The sequence below is a fragment of the Apus apus genome, chromosome 12 (genome assembly GCF_020740795.1).
Source record: "Apus apus isolate bApuApu2 chromosome 12, bApuApu2.pri.cur, whole genome shotgun sequence".
Classification (NCBI taxonomy): Eukaryota; Metazoa; Chordata; class Aves; order Apodiformes; family Apodidae; genus Apus; species Apus apus.
In genome coordinates this window covers 11,104,369-11,120,468 of record NC_067293.1, presented here as the reverse complement: position 1 = coordinate 11,120,468, position 16,100 = coordinate 11,104,369, and the positions used below count along the sequence as shown (strand labels likewise).

The window sequence follows — 16,100 nt, the reverse complement described above, 5'->3', positions numbered from 1 at the left end:
TGTCCAGAAATTCTGTTTTAAGTTCCTTCTAAGTAGTCTGGAGCTAGTAAGACTGAAGAGAATGATAGGAAGGAAAGAAATAACCAAATTTTCTCTTTTTTCTCAACATGTCCCAAATGTCACCTCTGACCTGGCTTTCTATTTCTGGCATGGACTGAACTCCTTCTATTTATTTAGCAGCCTACACACCATTACAGTAACATAGCAACAGTGCTTTCAGTTGTGAATTTGAAAAAAAAATGAAAAAAAGAAGAAAAAACCCCCGTATTTTTCATAAGAAAGCTGTTAAAGCATTGCAATCTAGTAACACTCCGGTAAATGCTTCCATTTTTCCCTTTGCAAGCCAGTATTATTAGCTTTCCAGTCTGCAGACCCAGTGCAGAGTGATGGACAGGGGAGCCAAAGCACTGTCACTGTCACAAAGCCTGCTCTTCCTATGCCAATCAGACTGTCCCCTAACCTTTTTGTTTGTTTGTCTTAATGAATATTTATCAGGCTCAGCACAGATGAAAAGGGGAGTTTGGGGAGAATACTGAAATAATGTCAGAATTTATCTGGGGTTTTCCCTCACTTTTCAAAAAGTGTTCATAATTTTTTTATAGCTCAAGAGTGATGTGACACTCAGATTCATCTGTGAAAAAAGAATATTTTTAAAAGTATAAAGTGAAGTTGGCATAACAGTCTCATTTGTAGCTGACAGTCCAAATTCCACTGCTTTACAGAGAAAGTTAGCCAGTGAAGACCTGTAAAAACAGCCCTGGAGTCAGGGGAGAACCCAGTGAAAACACTTTGCAAGTCCTATTTCAGTGGGAGCAATGTGCCTAAGTATCTCAAAAAAGCAATTCCCTGAGCTACATAAGTGCCTCTTATTTTCAAACCTAAGGCCTCAGTGAGAACTCAGTCATTTTCTCAGGATGGGTTCAAAATGTTGAACTTAATAAAAATAAAACTTCTTAAGCCTGCAATGCTTCCCCTATAAATATTAGTAAACAATACAGATGTGATAGCTGGAATAGCAGCGAGCATTTTATGAAGCAATGTATGACTTCTCATGAAACTGTGTCTTCATTGCTACTGTAAATGCAGCTGGCATCTCTTCAGATGCTTTTTCTCATTTCATAGTTATTTTATCAGCACACAGTCACCTCTGAGTGCCTATGGCTTTTCTGTGGAATTGGCAATAGATCTTGGAAGCAGAGCTGTACAGCAGGCATACACATTCTGCTTTTCCAGTGTTTATAAACTCAATACTTCTATAAACTTAGTGGTTTTACTGCACAGTTTGTGAAGTCTGCAAGTAAAACATAGTTCATGCTTGTTCTGAACTATTGGCTTCTCCTTGGCATGACCAGTTCATGTCAGCTTGAAAAAATGGCTTCACAACTGTAAAATCCTTGAACTTCTACAAACAGTTTGCTACTCTGGTATGTAAAAACAGATTGTTCACAAACTATGCGCTTTGTTGAGATTGCAAAAGTTGCAAATTCAGAAGGGGTCCCACTATGGCCATTATTCTGTCCAACAGAAATACGAATACATAACATATGGTCGCCGAGATTTAGGACTCACAGGAGGAATAATATTTGTCACTAGCAGGCCTCACAGAAACTATTGCCTTTTAAAAAGTATTGTCAAAAATTACTCAGAACCTTTCAGATGCCAATCTAAGTTCCATTTAAGTTAACATTTTCATTTAAGTAATTTTAAATTCATACTAATAATGACATTTTACTGCCTTTCTGTAAAATGCTCTATGAGAAAGGATATTGAAGAATTGAAACGCACTGTTCAAGGCTTTGTGGAAAGCTACAGAGCAGTTTTGACTGCAGGGGTCAGGTGGGGTTTCTGGCATCAGAACGGAAGGGAATAACAAAATCTCTAAGAACAGTTGTTTCATTCTAACTATTACAAAGCTGTTAATGAGTTAGCCTCAGAAATGGAGTATTTTTCTGCCATGAAGACTAGACATCAGTTTTGGTTATTTTCAATAAATACCAAGTTGCAGCAGATTTTAAAACTGGTGTTTGTATGGCTGTATGTTTGTTGTGTGTTGTTTTTCTGATGCAACACAAACTGAAACAAGTCAAGGATATCTTAAAGAAGAAAAAATAAGTTGTAATATTGCATTTTATTCAGCAATTAAATGAGAGAGGAAAATCTATTTTATCTGGCTGGATGTGATGTTTTGACATGCAAATTTCATTTCAAAGATGGCATTCTTTTTCTTCTCTTATCACATTACTAAGTCATTTCCAACTCAAATTAAAAGGACAAGAAAGCAAATAAAATGACTGTTTATCTACTGAGTAAGGTTATAGGAGTCAACTTGTCCCTTTCCCTAAAAATGTATCAAATTGGCACAATACAAATTCATAGGATTTTCATGCATTATTGGTAGAAGGTATGTGTTTATCCATATTCTAGTTTTCATGCTACACCAAAGCTCTACTTGTAGTGCTTTTTCTTCTAACAAATGTTCAATTGCATCACTAGCTTAATTACCATTCAAGTTAACATGTCCTTCTCTATTGCAAACTAGCATGTTGTGCTTTTCTTTCAAATTTATATATTTGAATGCAAAGACCTGATAACATGTGGGTTTCTGTTTTGAACAGAAAGCAATAGCTGGACATTCCTGTGCACTGAAAATATGTACTAAAAGATTAAACTGGGGCTTCAGGGCTATTAAGGCTCCACCCAAATAAATAGTCCAAGAGAAATTATTCTGCTTAACATTCTGATACACAGGTTGCCAAGAACAGCTGTTTTTTTTAGAAATTATTTTTTTCTTAGGAGTCAGCCTATCTCATTAAACATTGCATTTAAGCTACCAAAACATGGTTAAAATGGAAGAAAATGGTCTAGAATAAACATTGCGCTTAACCTACCAAAACAAGGTTAAGTGGTGGAAAATGGTGTGATTTGCACTTAGCCAATTGCAAATGTTTAACGCCAATGATGGCAACTCCTCCTTAAAATAAATTTTCTGCTGTTATTTTACCAGTCAGATCAATTTGTTCAGGATTTTACAGAGAAGGAAACACCTAGTCTGCAGCACAGGAGCTTGTGTATGAAAGTCTTCATTTTCTCAAAAATGAGTTCTTCATTACTATACAAATCAGATAGAATGTATGCTGGATTTTAAAATTAAATTACAGCAGGAAAAACATAGGCACAAAACATACAACTAGAACCAGGTAAAAGGCTCTCTCATCTTTCTCCATTATGTGGGACTCCTATTCCCACCCAGCCTATAAACTAGTGTTGAAAAATCTGCACAAATTGGTTAAATAAACTCAGTTGTTTAAAAGAGAATGTAGGATGTTGATTCCAGCAGGGTATGAAATGTGGCTGTAACTATTCAGAGGGGACAGAGCTCAGGAGGTGAGGCTTTGTAGGAAGCATTTGGAATTAAAAAGGCTTATGGACAAAAATTAAGTTCAGATTTCTTTTTGATAGTTATTTTTCAGAAACTTCCCCCAAATCCCAAACCAGCAACAGAAGTCCTTGACTTCACACAGCACCTGGGGAATTCTTTGAGGTGAGGGTGGCAGTGTCCTCTGCTGACACCAGCCCAATGCTAGATCAGAAAGCAGCCACTCTGCATCCTACCCACCCTTAGCAGTGCTGTGGGACTCTTGTTCCTATTACTTGAGCAAATTCTTCCATAATTCTACTTTACTTTTTCTTCTTAGTGGTCAGTAACTTCCCGTTTGTTCTCCTGATATATACCAGAACTTCAGCTAAAAATGGAGAAGTATCTCTTATCTTGTAAAACCCTGGCAGCGGGGTGCTGTGGTCGAGTTCTGGCAGACGCCCCAACAGTTAGACGTCCACCCATAGCTACTTGCTGCTGTGCCTTTCCAATGGCACTTACTGCCCCTCACACGGAGACATCAGGATTGCACACTGCTTTATTAGCTTTTTGCATCTGGTACATTAATTTACACCTCTGTTTTTATCATTCCAGAACAGACATTCCAAGATGATGCCTGGTAAGAAGTGCAAGGTTAAATTTTCAAACATGGGGTCCATTTTGGACTCTTGTTCTAGAAATGCTGACAAGGAATCTTGATTTTCAGTGTTTGAAAAAAGTGGTCACTCAAGTAAATTGGGAAACTTGCCTTTTTTTGAGCAAGTGGTCTTCCCTCACCAATTTGTATATTACTGAAGATTAAAAATAGCTCTTCAGCTGTGGTACAGCTGTGCAGAATTGACTTAAGTGTAGCTGCACTGACTCACAACAAGCAAGCATCTGTATAAAGCCCTTTACTATTGCAAACCATGTAACTCAACACTAACAGTAAGTAAATACTAGCGTGGCATTGACTGGGCTGATGGGCAGGCTGGCTGACATTGCTGCTGCTCCTCACAGGGTGACAAACTACAGGACAGTGGTTTGAAGACAGGTTGAAATTAGCTGCCTGTTCAAAAGCCTATTTCCTTCTCCTTATCAGCATAGGAACAAAAGTGTCTTCTCAATGGCACCAGTCTCTTCATTCATTAGACATCCTCTGTGCCTTCTGTCTTTGTTCCCCTCATGGTGACTTTTTGCACTGGCTGCAGTTAATTCCTTTGTTTTCTAGGCCATGAAACCCTTCTGCTCCCTCTCCAATCAACAGAAAACAAGTATTAGTCAGTGAGCAGATATATTTCCATATGAAAAGTATCAAAAAGCTGGCTGTTCAAGGCTGACATTACAGAATCGGGACAGGTAAACAACAACACCCTGAGCCTTCTGAAATTTATTTTATTTTATTTTTTTTAACAAACATAAACAATTTGTTCCTTTGCAGCTCTGAATTCCTAATCTAAATCCCTGGTTGAATGTAGTCAGCTCTAATATAGGACACTGCAAAACCCATCAAACCTGAAACAGATTCTCCCATGACATCTGATTTCCTACAGAGGCTGGTACTCATGATCCACTGGTATAAATTTAAAAAATCCCCAGTGGGGCCAGGTTTTCCTCCTGTGGAGCTGGGCGTCAAGCTGTGCCTGGAGCTCAACATATTTGATCTAGACTAGAGTATGATGGACTTCACCTTCATCGCCACCACTTCCTAGTTTTTGGGAGCAGCTTCTTCTTCTCTTGCCCCACCTCCTCCCAATACCCAGCTCCCCCAGATCTTTAGGGGCTCCCCAGCACCCCTTGGGTCCTCACAACCCCCACCAGTGAGAAAAGCTGGAACCAAGTGGGGAAATGAAAGCAGCACAGCTTTCAGGTCACACTTAGGGAACAAAGAACTGCAACACACACCAAATGCTCTCCCGGGAGACTCCTTGCTCAACTGCCTCTTTAGATAGGCTGACGTGGTGGATTCATGGTTCAATTATCAGATAGAGGGAAAAGCTTTGTACATGTTATTAACTGACTATTAGAGTATTTGCCTGCTGAAGTGAAGCTCCCTGTGTTTTCTAAATGAATTTTCTGCATCTAGCATTAAGCTCTCTGTTTTTGCAGAAAGTTACACTTGGGTAATTAATCTCATGTTCGTTTCCTGCACATGTAAGAGAGCAGCCTTTGTTAGAGAATGATAAGACACTTCTAAGAATAGTGCTACTAAGAGTATCAGCTCTATAAGACTTTACAGGAAAAATACAGACTCTTAACACCTGCTTTTCGCTTTTCAGAGTTTTGTAAATAACTGTTTTGCTTATCTAGAGCCAAATTCTGACTTGTTTATGTGTAGAAAAGCTAATTGCTGTCATCAGATAACAGGCATAAATGAAGGTGTACTTTGGATTTCAGGATCCAATCTAGCAAAGATGCATTTGTTTAGTTTTATAAACACTGTAAATACTCCCAGTGCCTTCAGCGGGACTATCTGCAGTTCCCGGTCTCACAACCTGAATCCATCACTTTGTCTTGTCTCTTAACTACAGATTCCACTGAAATCACTTGGACTTTCTTATTGACTGTAAAAAACAGGATTAAAAATTTAACTGTGTGTAAAACAAGAGACCCTCAGGCCAGACCTTACAAAGGCCAGATACTGAACTCAGGAAAATATAAGCTAGGAGACAACCACGTGGGAGCAACTGAGTTGCTCCAGCCTAAGAGAGGTGCCAGTGGGCAGCAGACCAAGACCGCATTTGAAGCTCCCTGAAAGCTTCAGCCCAGACCATGGATTTTGCCAACTGAACATAAAGGGTGGTGTAAAGCTTGGGGATTTATGTATGTTGTCAGTTCGGAACCAGAGCCAACACCATTCTGCTGTAAGGGTTGACACTTGACACCTACTGAAGTCAGTTTAAACAGCCATTGTTTTAAAGCTTGTGTTGTTTTTAAGCAGTCACTGTGGTCCAGCCCGTGCTATCTGCCACCCCAGTGCAAGATGCACAAGCTGCCACGCTGGTGAAACAATACGAAAAGTGGAAAAAAGTAGTTTACAGTGGGTACGAGACATTTCCACTCAGTTTGTAGCATCCACCGTGTAGCTAGTCATATGAGAAAGGACATTAATCTTTGCTGTACTTGCAAGAGATTTCTTTCTGCCTTATTCTAGACAAAGGAGTAGTTTATCCTGCTAACCAGAAAATGAAGCCTAATCTGTAGAGATCTGGCTAATCTAGTGGTTGATGTTTGAAGAACCACATAGACCCAATTTCCCTAGGTTTTGTAGTGCAAAATCTAAGCAGAGCAGACTGCAACTAGTCTTGTGAGCTGATCAGAGCCCCTGTTGTGACTATTATCTTGACTTATAATGGGGGCTTTCAAATCCCAGCTTTATCACATTCTGTTTTCTCTACTTTGCCCTTTCATGAATATTGAGTCATCAAAAATAGCTGCACTGACAGAGTTACTAATGATACCAGCTGGGTGAATCAGTGGCTCTTACATTGTCTAGTGCCTGCTATACACTGCTATTACTACACCCGTTACAAAATATAACAAAAAATAAACATCCATATTTTACTTGCAGCTCCCTTGAGACACATAATAGCCGTTATTTTAGAATTGGAAAATGCTAACTGAACAAGAAACTGGCTTAGAATAAGTTAAAAATAAATTCTAACATCAGTAAATTATCCTTCTAGTTTTTAGTGCAAAGAAAAAATACACTACCAAATTATATATATCTACCACATTCTTCACGAGACAGTTATTCCTTATATTTCTAGGAAAAGTAAACATCAGCAGTCCAGAAGAAATGCTGATAAACAGAAGTGAACACGACAAATGATGTAAGAGATGTATATGGCTGGAGCGCGACAGACACACATGGTGGCATCCTGCTGGTACAGAGCAGAGCTGGGCTAAGCCAGGTTAGAAGTGCAAGGCTCAAACAAGTATTAGCGATTCCAAAAGTGTAACAACAGCATCAACACGCCTGGTGAAGAGCCATCACAAATGAGTATGCAAAATGGCCCACGATGATCTTACATTTTTCATGCTGTCCCAAGCGATTTTTAAGGGTCATTTATTTGTACCCGGAATGCATTCCTCGCAGCCCTGCAATGAGACAGTTTCCTATGTTTGCAACACACACCCTTTTTTTTTTTTTTTTTTTCTTTCCTTCTTCTTCTTTTTTTTTTTTTAATTTTTTTTTTCCAGGAACAAGCAGGCAGATACAGAATGAAACAAGGGCCCCCTTTACACATAATGCAGTTGCAGCTCTCCATGCATGCAGTGCTTGCTGCTTCTCACCAGTTCCCTTCACCTTTCAGCTACCAGAAACTTTACAGCATGACATCTTCTAGCACCTCTTTATCACACACAAAAAGATAAGTTTTCTGCTAGCAGCTGCATCTGGCATATTAAATTGGTAAATAAAACTACTGCTGATGTTGCGTTCAAAGAGTGCCATAGAAATTACAGAGCATCTTAACAAAGCAGAGCCTGAGAATGTAAAGTATTAGTTTTCTTCAGGAGGTTCTTGCCCTTCCCTGGTAAAGTGACATCTGAAATTCTATTACAACAATTCTGTTAGTTACGGCAACATTAACTGAAACCGAAATGCGGTTTTTTAACCTAAGGTATGTTGCATAACAACTGAAGTATAATAGTCTTACGAGATGGGAAAGGTTAATACCAAAGGGCACAGGAATATCGGTGAAAACTAAAACACTCCATAAACGCACGGACTTGCAAATCTTTTTGTTTTGGTCCAAGGCGAAGCCGAAACGGGCGAAACATTTGAAAGGAAGAGTAAGACACCGAGCACATGCCGAGATCCGTTTAGCGAGGAAAAAAAAATATCAGCAGAGCCTCTGCACTTACGTATCTCTTGAGTTTCTTCTCGGGGGGTGATTTAATGAGCCATCCAGTGCAAACGACGTCCCCTGAGCTCATCTTCCCCCCCGGCGCGGAGCGGCGACGCGGGAGCCAGGGTGCGGGCTGCGTGTGTGTGTGTGTGTGTGTGTGTGTATTGTTCCCAGCCAATTTGAAACCAGCAGTAATCAGCTTCCTTCAGCTGTGCTCTGATACTGCTCCAGCCCGAGGAGGAAGTCATGACATTGATCACTGACACGGCCAGCCCTCCCTCCGCCGCAAACACAATGCAACACACCGAGCACGTGATGGGCGGCCGGGACTCGCCGCCACGCAGCCGGCGGCTGCGACACCCACCGCGGCCACCGCCACCGCCGGCGGGCGGCTCCCGCGCCCGGCCCCGCCTCGCCCCGCCGACACCGACCCGCATCGCCGCGGGGAGTCCGGCCCCGCATCTCCCGGCTCCTTGTCCCAGGGTGCCCGGCCCCGCATGGCGCCTGGAGCGGACATCCCCGGGGATGCTGACAGCCCCCCGCACCGGGGGAGCAGGGTGAGCGGCGGGAGCTGCGGGGGGAGCGGTGACCGTGGTGCGGTGGCCCCAGTGGCGGGGTTGCCCCCGGCAGAAGAAGGGCTTTGGCCCAGCGCTGGGGCGCGGGCAGTGCACATGGTGCTCCGTGCTCGGTGCACTGACCTCACTACAGCCACCACTTCTTCCGAACTTCCTCAGTTTGTGAACTTAGAGGTTTTTCAGCGGCATTTGGTCCCCTTTCTGAATAAACTGATACATTTGATTTTTCTGGTCACATCATTGCAGAGTTTTTAGAAACAGGCTTTTTTAGAAGTGACTTTGGGGAGAGAGATTGCCATTGCACTGTCACAGCTGAAAAACATGACCGCAGAGTCCAGATCACTGATGTCCTTGGAGTTAGTGCCTCCCTCCAGAGTGGGAAAGCCTCCTGGCTTCTCAAGGACAGGGCAGCTTGTGTTCATTTTTCAGAAGTTGCTTATAACTCTGACTTAAAGTGGACACAGCGATTCTTACTGGGTTGTACAGGTCTGTAATTTCTGAGCAGTCAAATACACCTGTGCCCGGGCACAGCACACAGTGGAGCCTGACTCTGCCAGGTATGGTGAGGGGCATCAGGGCTGGGCTAGAGTTTAATGTTTTCAGAGTTTTCACAGCTCTGCTAGAGCTCCTTGGCAGGGCAGGCTGACAATGGCTTGCAGTGTGACTGCTGGAACCTGAAAAACTGAAAGCCATGCTTGTTTTTTAATAAGATTTTAAGCAAAAATGTTGTGGCGGTATGTATTTATTGTATTTAATACCATATGTACTATAAATGGCATATAACATAAATATATGCCCTGTGTACATTTGCATAACTGTATAAATAAATATGTATAAACTGTATAAACCCCTGTTGCTAGTGTTTTACATTATCACTGGCCTTAAAAGAATCTTACCATAAATTCAAAACATAATGAATAAACAATAAACAATTTATTCCAAATGTGCTCTGACTTCTCTAGGTGGGTTTTTCTTTGAGACTAATGATTTTTATGCACCCCCGCAATATTATTCAATTTCCAGCCTGACATTCTGCTACCACCTTCACTCAGCTCCATATATCCTTTATCCACAGGGATGTTTTAACAACTTCCCAAGTGTAATAGCAGGTTTGTGAACAAGACTCTGTAACACTTCTCCTTGGAGAGATGCATCCAGCCATGGAACTTATTTAGGGAAGGAAAGTCACACTTTCCTTCCACATGTGACTTGGCTGTGTCATTCTGACATACAATAGCCTTAAACCTGAAGGCTTAAAAATATGAGTTTGCCAAAATAAAATGAACTGTGATCTACTTGGTGCATTATGCCCACGGTGTCATAACAATACCCATCTTTTACTGGATCATGCCTCAGGCAGATGGGTTTCAGTCAGATTCATTGTGCATAAGCACTTCCAACAAAGCTGCAGAGGAGATGGGGAGGGGGCAGGACAGGGCGGCGAGAAACCTGGACTGCCAAACAGATCTAAACACTGAATACTGAACCACAGCCTCAAAGGGAGCTCCTGCTCCATCTCTGCTTGTGCTCAGTGAGAACGCTACTTAAATCACCGCTAGTCCCCATGTCTTAAGCCACTTGTCCCTTCCCGTCTGCTGCCTCCTCCATTACATATGCACAGTATATTTGTGTGCCTACTGGATGAATTGAATTAGAAAACTGTTTGGAAAAGAACAAGAAAAAAAAAAAAAAGGGCTTATTTTCCAGCTGGATCAGGACTAGTTTCCTGATCTGATAAATGCTGTGGCCTGCTACACACTTGTACCTGACCAATGGAGGTGGTGATGCATGGGCAGTAATAAGAAACCAGCAGTTGCTTAAATTGGCATTTTTTTCTGCCCAAAAAATGCCTGCTGAGTGGTAGCCATGGTGATGGGGAGGGGTATGGTGGTTGTGTTCCCTGCTAGAAGTGTGGCTGAGCCCTCCTGTCCTCGCTGCTGGGACGGCCCAGTGGCTTGTGAAGCACCTGCTGAACTACTTACATGTTGCAGCTCAGCATATTTAGAATAAATAAAATCTGTGCCAGTTCACTCATGGTGCCAGTAGCCTCACAGGAAATACAGGAAGTCAGAAGTCATAATTAAGCAGAACATGTCAGGGTTAACATGTTTGTTATGAAAGCTGCCATGTCTTTTTGGTATTTGTGCTCCAAACATTAAAAGAGTAAATAAAGTTATTTTCTTCCCCTAGTTATTTTCCCTGTGCAGATATTGTGTCACTCACATATGTGTTTGACAATAGCAGGCTTAAAAATGCATGATATCTAGCCCTGATGGAAGAAATGGGATTTCACTTTTGTTCTGCTCCACGCACAATTTTTTCAACCACTTTTACGTTATAAAATCCTTCATCATGATGCTGAACAACAGGGTCTTGGTTTTAAAAATCTTACAGTTGAAGGCATACGTACAGATTAAGCTGAGGTTGGAAACAGAATGGAAAGTGAGGGAAAGAAGAGCAAAGAAAAATTGATTTTGGCTGAACATTTCTGTGAAACCCTTGGGGTGTTCTATTTTAGTTCCAGCTTTTGCATTTATCCATTAGCATTTAGTTTCGGACTTCAAGTATGTTTTGAATATATATGCTAAAATCACTGGCAAACCCCCCAAAAAAAAATAAAACAAAAATTACTTTCTTAATATTATTGCAGTGTTGAAAGGCTTGAAAGTGAGAATTACATATGTTTGTTTATTCGTCTCACTTTTTCAGCTTCTATTTTATACATATTGCATAGTTACCTTGAAAGAGACCAGGTTTTGCTTGGTAACAGTTACAGAGGCTGGCTTGCCTCTCCAAATATGCTCTAGGCAGTACTACAGGAATGTTCTCAAAAATTACTGACCACTGAAAAAAACCAAACCAAAATGACTTGCAATTAGGTTGAAATTCTCTTTCTTTCTACATGAGACCAGAGCCAGTCTTAGCAAATCTTCAAAGTCTCACGAGAGATTTTTTCCCTTCTTGTGACACTTCCTAGAGTAAAGTCAGTCACTGAGAAGCTTTCATGGCTATGAACATTAAACACTATTACAGAGAAAGTAAAAATAGATATAATGTAAAACAGAATTGGAACCTCAGAATGCAAAATCATTCTCTATTCTACACAAATTGCACAGGTCACTCATGTTCTGATGTGTCTTGATCAAATGTCAAGAATCTGTTTTTATTTGCATCATATCAGAGTGTTTGTCCTCACCAGACTAATCTCATATGTGCCACTAGCAAAGATCAGAGTAAGCATGATCAGTTTGGCCCTGAATGTGTGGACAGTTCACACCAGCCAGATACCTAAGAGGAATTATCTGCTTTTCATGAAAGTACTGGTCCACCAATTTGCTTTCCTAACTTCGGCTACTGATGTTTCAGAGAAAAACAACACCTGACTACTAGTAAAACAAGAGAACAAATCATCTAGTTGCTTTTGATGGGAAGTTCCTTCGTGATCCTCTGGGTGACTGATTCAAAGAAGCAAGTGTGCTATTTAAGCTTGCCCATTTCCACACTGCAAAGCAACTGGTGGAGTTATTATTAAGAGCAGTAGAAGCCCTTGCTCCCCTGTGGGTAGAAGAATAACCAGGGTGGAGGGGATGGGAAGAATCTGGAGGATTTATTTAATTCACAAATTTATAGGTACCTAAGCAGGAAGAGACAATGGATTCTTCTAGACTGACATTCCCACAAGCATATATTTTTCTCAGACTCCAGGCCCACATTTAATTTACAAAATCCTGCAGGGGTTGTGAAGGTTGAGGTGCATGCAGGAGACAGTCGTAGCCCTGTGAGAACAGCCTTTTTCTCTCATCTAGTGGCTGATCCCTGTTTACATATGGAGTTCGCACCACACTTACTCAGCAAAATGCTAACATGCCTTTGCAGCATTCCCACAGCAAGCAGAAAAGCCCAGTACCACAAAAAGACATGACACAGTATATACGTTCCAGCTGTTCCTGACAGTTACCACTCTGCTCCCCCCTGCAGACAAATATTTCACTCTCTTCCCATTCACAAGGACAAATTCAGCGAAGTCACAGGGGATAATTCAACCCCTTCTCCTCCTTTCACTAGCCTGTCCTCACCATACAAATCCGGTCTAAAAGAGGAATGCACACAGATCATTAGAGCAGCACAAGTTGTTGTTTAAAAAATTAACTACAAAAATTGGAGCTGGACCACTGGCACAGAGTGATGCTGACCCTGCTGGCACTACACTGCTTAAGTGACAAATATTTTCTCTCTGAACAGGGCAGTATACCCACCAGTCACCCACCTGCAGGCTCTCTGTGGCATGGGACTCAATGGTCAGATACCTGCTTTTGAAGCAGGACCAGTTGTGAAAATTAAGAAAAAAAGAAAACAGACAGTTGAACGTTGCTGTGGTTTTGCTCCAGGAAGTATATGAACTATGTAAGCTGCATGTGGGTATGGTCTTTATTGTTATGGACAGGGCAGAATCTAATTTTAACAAAAGCTCTCATGACACACAGGGAGAACTCTGTCAGTCTGTTTCAGAAAACAGACCAACGCCCTCTGGCACTAGTCTCCTCTGGGAAACAGCAGCAGACATACAGCATCTTACAGGAAATTCTTCCGTTCAAGAAAGTAACGGGTGGAAGAGCCGTTCTGTGGAATATTGTATTTATCTGCAACTGTGCAACTGCCTTTTTCTGAAGCGAGGCTGGTAACAAACAGAGCCCCACTTTTTTACAATCCTCTGATCTGGCGCTTTTTGTCTCTTCTCTGTCATCCATGGAAGCATATATTAAAAATTGTGCTTTTTGCTGCTTTTCAGCTTCTGTTTGCAGGCTGGTAACCAATCTTATGGTGTGTACATCAGCGGTCAAGCAGGTCGTGGCTGTTACTCTCTACAAACATATCCCTATCAGTGCTTTTCTGAGGATTTCCTTATGAGGTGATTTTATCAATGGCCCCTCAAGCTTAGGGAATAATCCTTGCAGCTGAGGCAGGAGATACAGAAGTAGAGAAGATGGCTTTTTTAAAGGCCCAAAATTTATCTTCTAATTGTCTGAATTACTTTTAGAATCTATGAAAAATTTACTTTCTTTTTCATAGATAATAATGATGAATCCTACCCAGCCCACATGTGAGGGAGTCTACTGATTAACTTTATATGGCAATTTGAAGGAATTTACCTGTGTAAAAATGATGGATTCTGGTGACATGACACAGTCAAATCTGTAACTGCCAGAAATCCAAAAGGATCTATTTGACGTCAAGATTATGACATGCCTCTTCTAGATCAGAAATCAAAAAACATTATTACTTTTTAATTTTAATCTACTGAAATTGAGAACCTGCTGAAACCAGCCTGAAGTCTGGATGTGAAGCTTAAAGAAAGGTCTCAGGAAGGCCTGCAGAAACAGATGGAAAAAGAAGTCTGTATTTTTATGCTTAAGTTAAAAAATTTACCTAACTATTTTCAGACTCACAAATGTGGAAAGCTCATCAAGAAGTGCAGGATGAGTCTTGGCTTCCCTACAATATACTTAGACTAGAGAACACTCCAGAATAATGAGAAAATGAACACAGGAAAATTAATGTGAGACACTCTGCCTTTGTTCTCTATGTTGCCCCAAAACACATTACTAGGAATTACAGGAATCCTATGTCTTACATTGTGACCTGTGAGAGATTTTTATGCAGACAGCAGAACAGTGGGTAAAAAAAGATACCTTCCCCTTCTAGATAAATGAAGCAAAAGTTAAATACTAGTTTATTTAATTATGATTGAGTAGTGAGTATTACAGCAAACAGACCAGATTTCTGAACTACATGTGTAAAATGTTGCCCTGTGTGAAGAATGTAAATGGAGGAAAGGAAGAATTGTTTTGATGGCAGCTGTGTGTTTGAGACTGTTACAAAAAAGGAAGAATCATTACAGGATGAGGAAGAAAGAAGGCCCAGGCAGTCAGGGAAGCAAAATAACAAAAAAATGGGGGAGCAAGGGGAAAGGGAGAAGCAGATTCTATGTGGACTAGGAAAAACTAAAAACAGCTACTGTATTTTAACAGATCCTTCAATAGGAAAGGAAAATATAACAGGTTGAGTCTAGTTTTCTACAATGAGTGTTGGCAAGTAAAATGGGTAATATAGGACAGGATTAATAGTAATTTCACCACAGGACAAAGACTGTGGCAACTGAAGTGATGGCTTTTGGCTTAAGCAATGCATTTGCCGTGTTTGCAAGGCTAATGGAGGCAGTACTTCACACGATTCTTTTGCCCATTTCCTGCATTTGAAGGAAATCCTGGTGCATGCTAAAACTCTTGAACAAGAACTGTTACATTTACAAATATTCTGTGATCCGCTTAGGGATAACTGTGAAATCAAACCCCACAGAAATAGGCTTTTGCTAATGAACAATTATGTTGGGCAGAGAATTTGTAAAGAAAACATTTCAACCATCATTAAAGAGAGTTAAAGGTTATACTGCACTGGCCTGCTTGCTGGATACTCACAAAAATTCAAATTGTTTTAAGATTCTCTCTCTGTTACGGGCAAGTTGTTTACAGGTTTTCATTACTGGAAAATCATTGAGTAGGTGGGGGAAGAAAAGGATTCCATCGTAGGGAGCAGGAAAGTATGCTTCGGATTTACCTCTTTGGATAGGTTTTGCATTAGTGTAAAATAGCTTTTATAATGCCTTTCAACAACACTAGCCTCTTCTGGTCAGGAGCTCTCTTGACACAACTCTCCAGGTTTTGGCAAAGTTGTAGCTTATCACATCAGGAATTATTGCATGACCTCCAAAGGAATCCCTGATCATTGCTAAATCTGCATGATACTATTGTTTGTAGGTGGACAAAATCTGGAGTTCACAATCGAATACACAATTGTAACATGTTTATAGAAGTCTGGTTGATGGTAGCTTAAACTGATACAAATGAGCGTGGCTGCAATCCCACCCTCCATCTCGCAATGTATCTGTTTCTTTCTGTCCTGGCACTGGCCCTCATGTGTGTGGGCAGTTGAGTTGTTTTGCTGTGCTGATCTGAGAAAAAAACTAGTAACTCTGTTTGCTGGGCTCAATTTTTGCATTTTAGAACCCTGAACTAACCCACCACTCACGTGCAGAAACACCAGTATCAGTGCAGGGGGTCAGGAAGACAGAAACCTGTTGTGGGTGGGAGCAGCCACTATGTTTAATTTCAAAGTTGCAAAGGACTAAAAGTATAGAGGCAAGTAAGGTATCTGTGCAATAAGTTCCTGATGAGACTTAACACATTCTAATGTGAATACATAAACCTGGCTCATCACATGCATGAAGAGATGACAGTCTTCTCACCTTCATATTTTACC

The 16,100-nt window shown here is 41.0% G+C and overlaps 1 protein-coding gene across 3 annotated transcripts in view; it reads right to left on the bottom strand.

The window, feature by feature from the left end:
- GAB3 (GRB2 associated binding protein 3) overlaps positions 1–8,442 on the bottom strand; it is a 65,442-nt gene extending 57,000 nt beyond the window's left edge. For all 3 annotated transcript variants that reach the window (XM_051630551.1, XM_051630552.1, XM_051630553.1), the window contains exon 1: positions 8,225–8,442. In XM_051630551.1, the coding sequence (XP_051486511.1) occupies positions 8,225–8,296 (72 nt within the window). In that variant the 5' untranslated portion in view covers positions 8,297–8,442. The remainder of the gene's footprint in view (positions 1–8,224) is intronic.
- Positions 8,443–16,100: the final 7,658 nt, after the last annotated feature.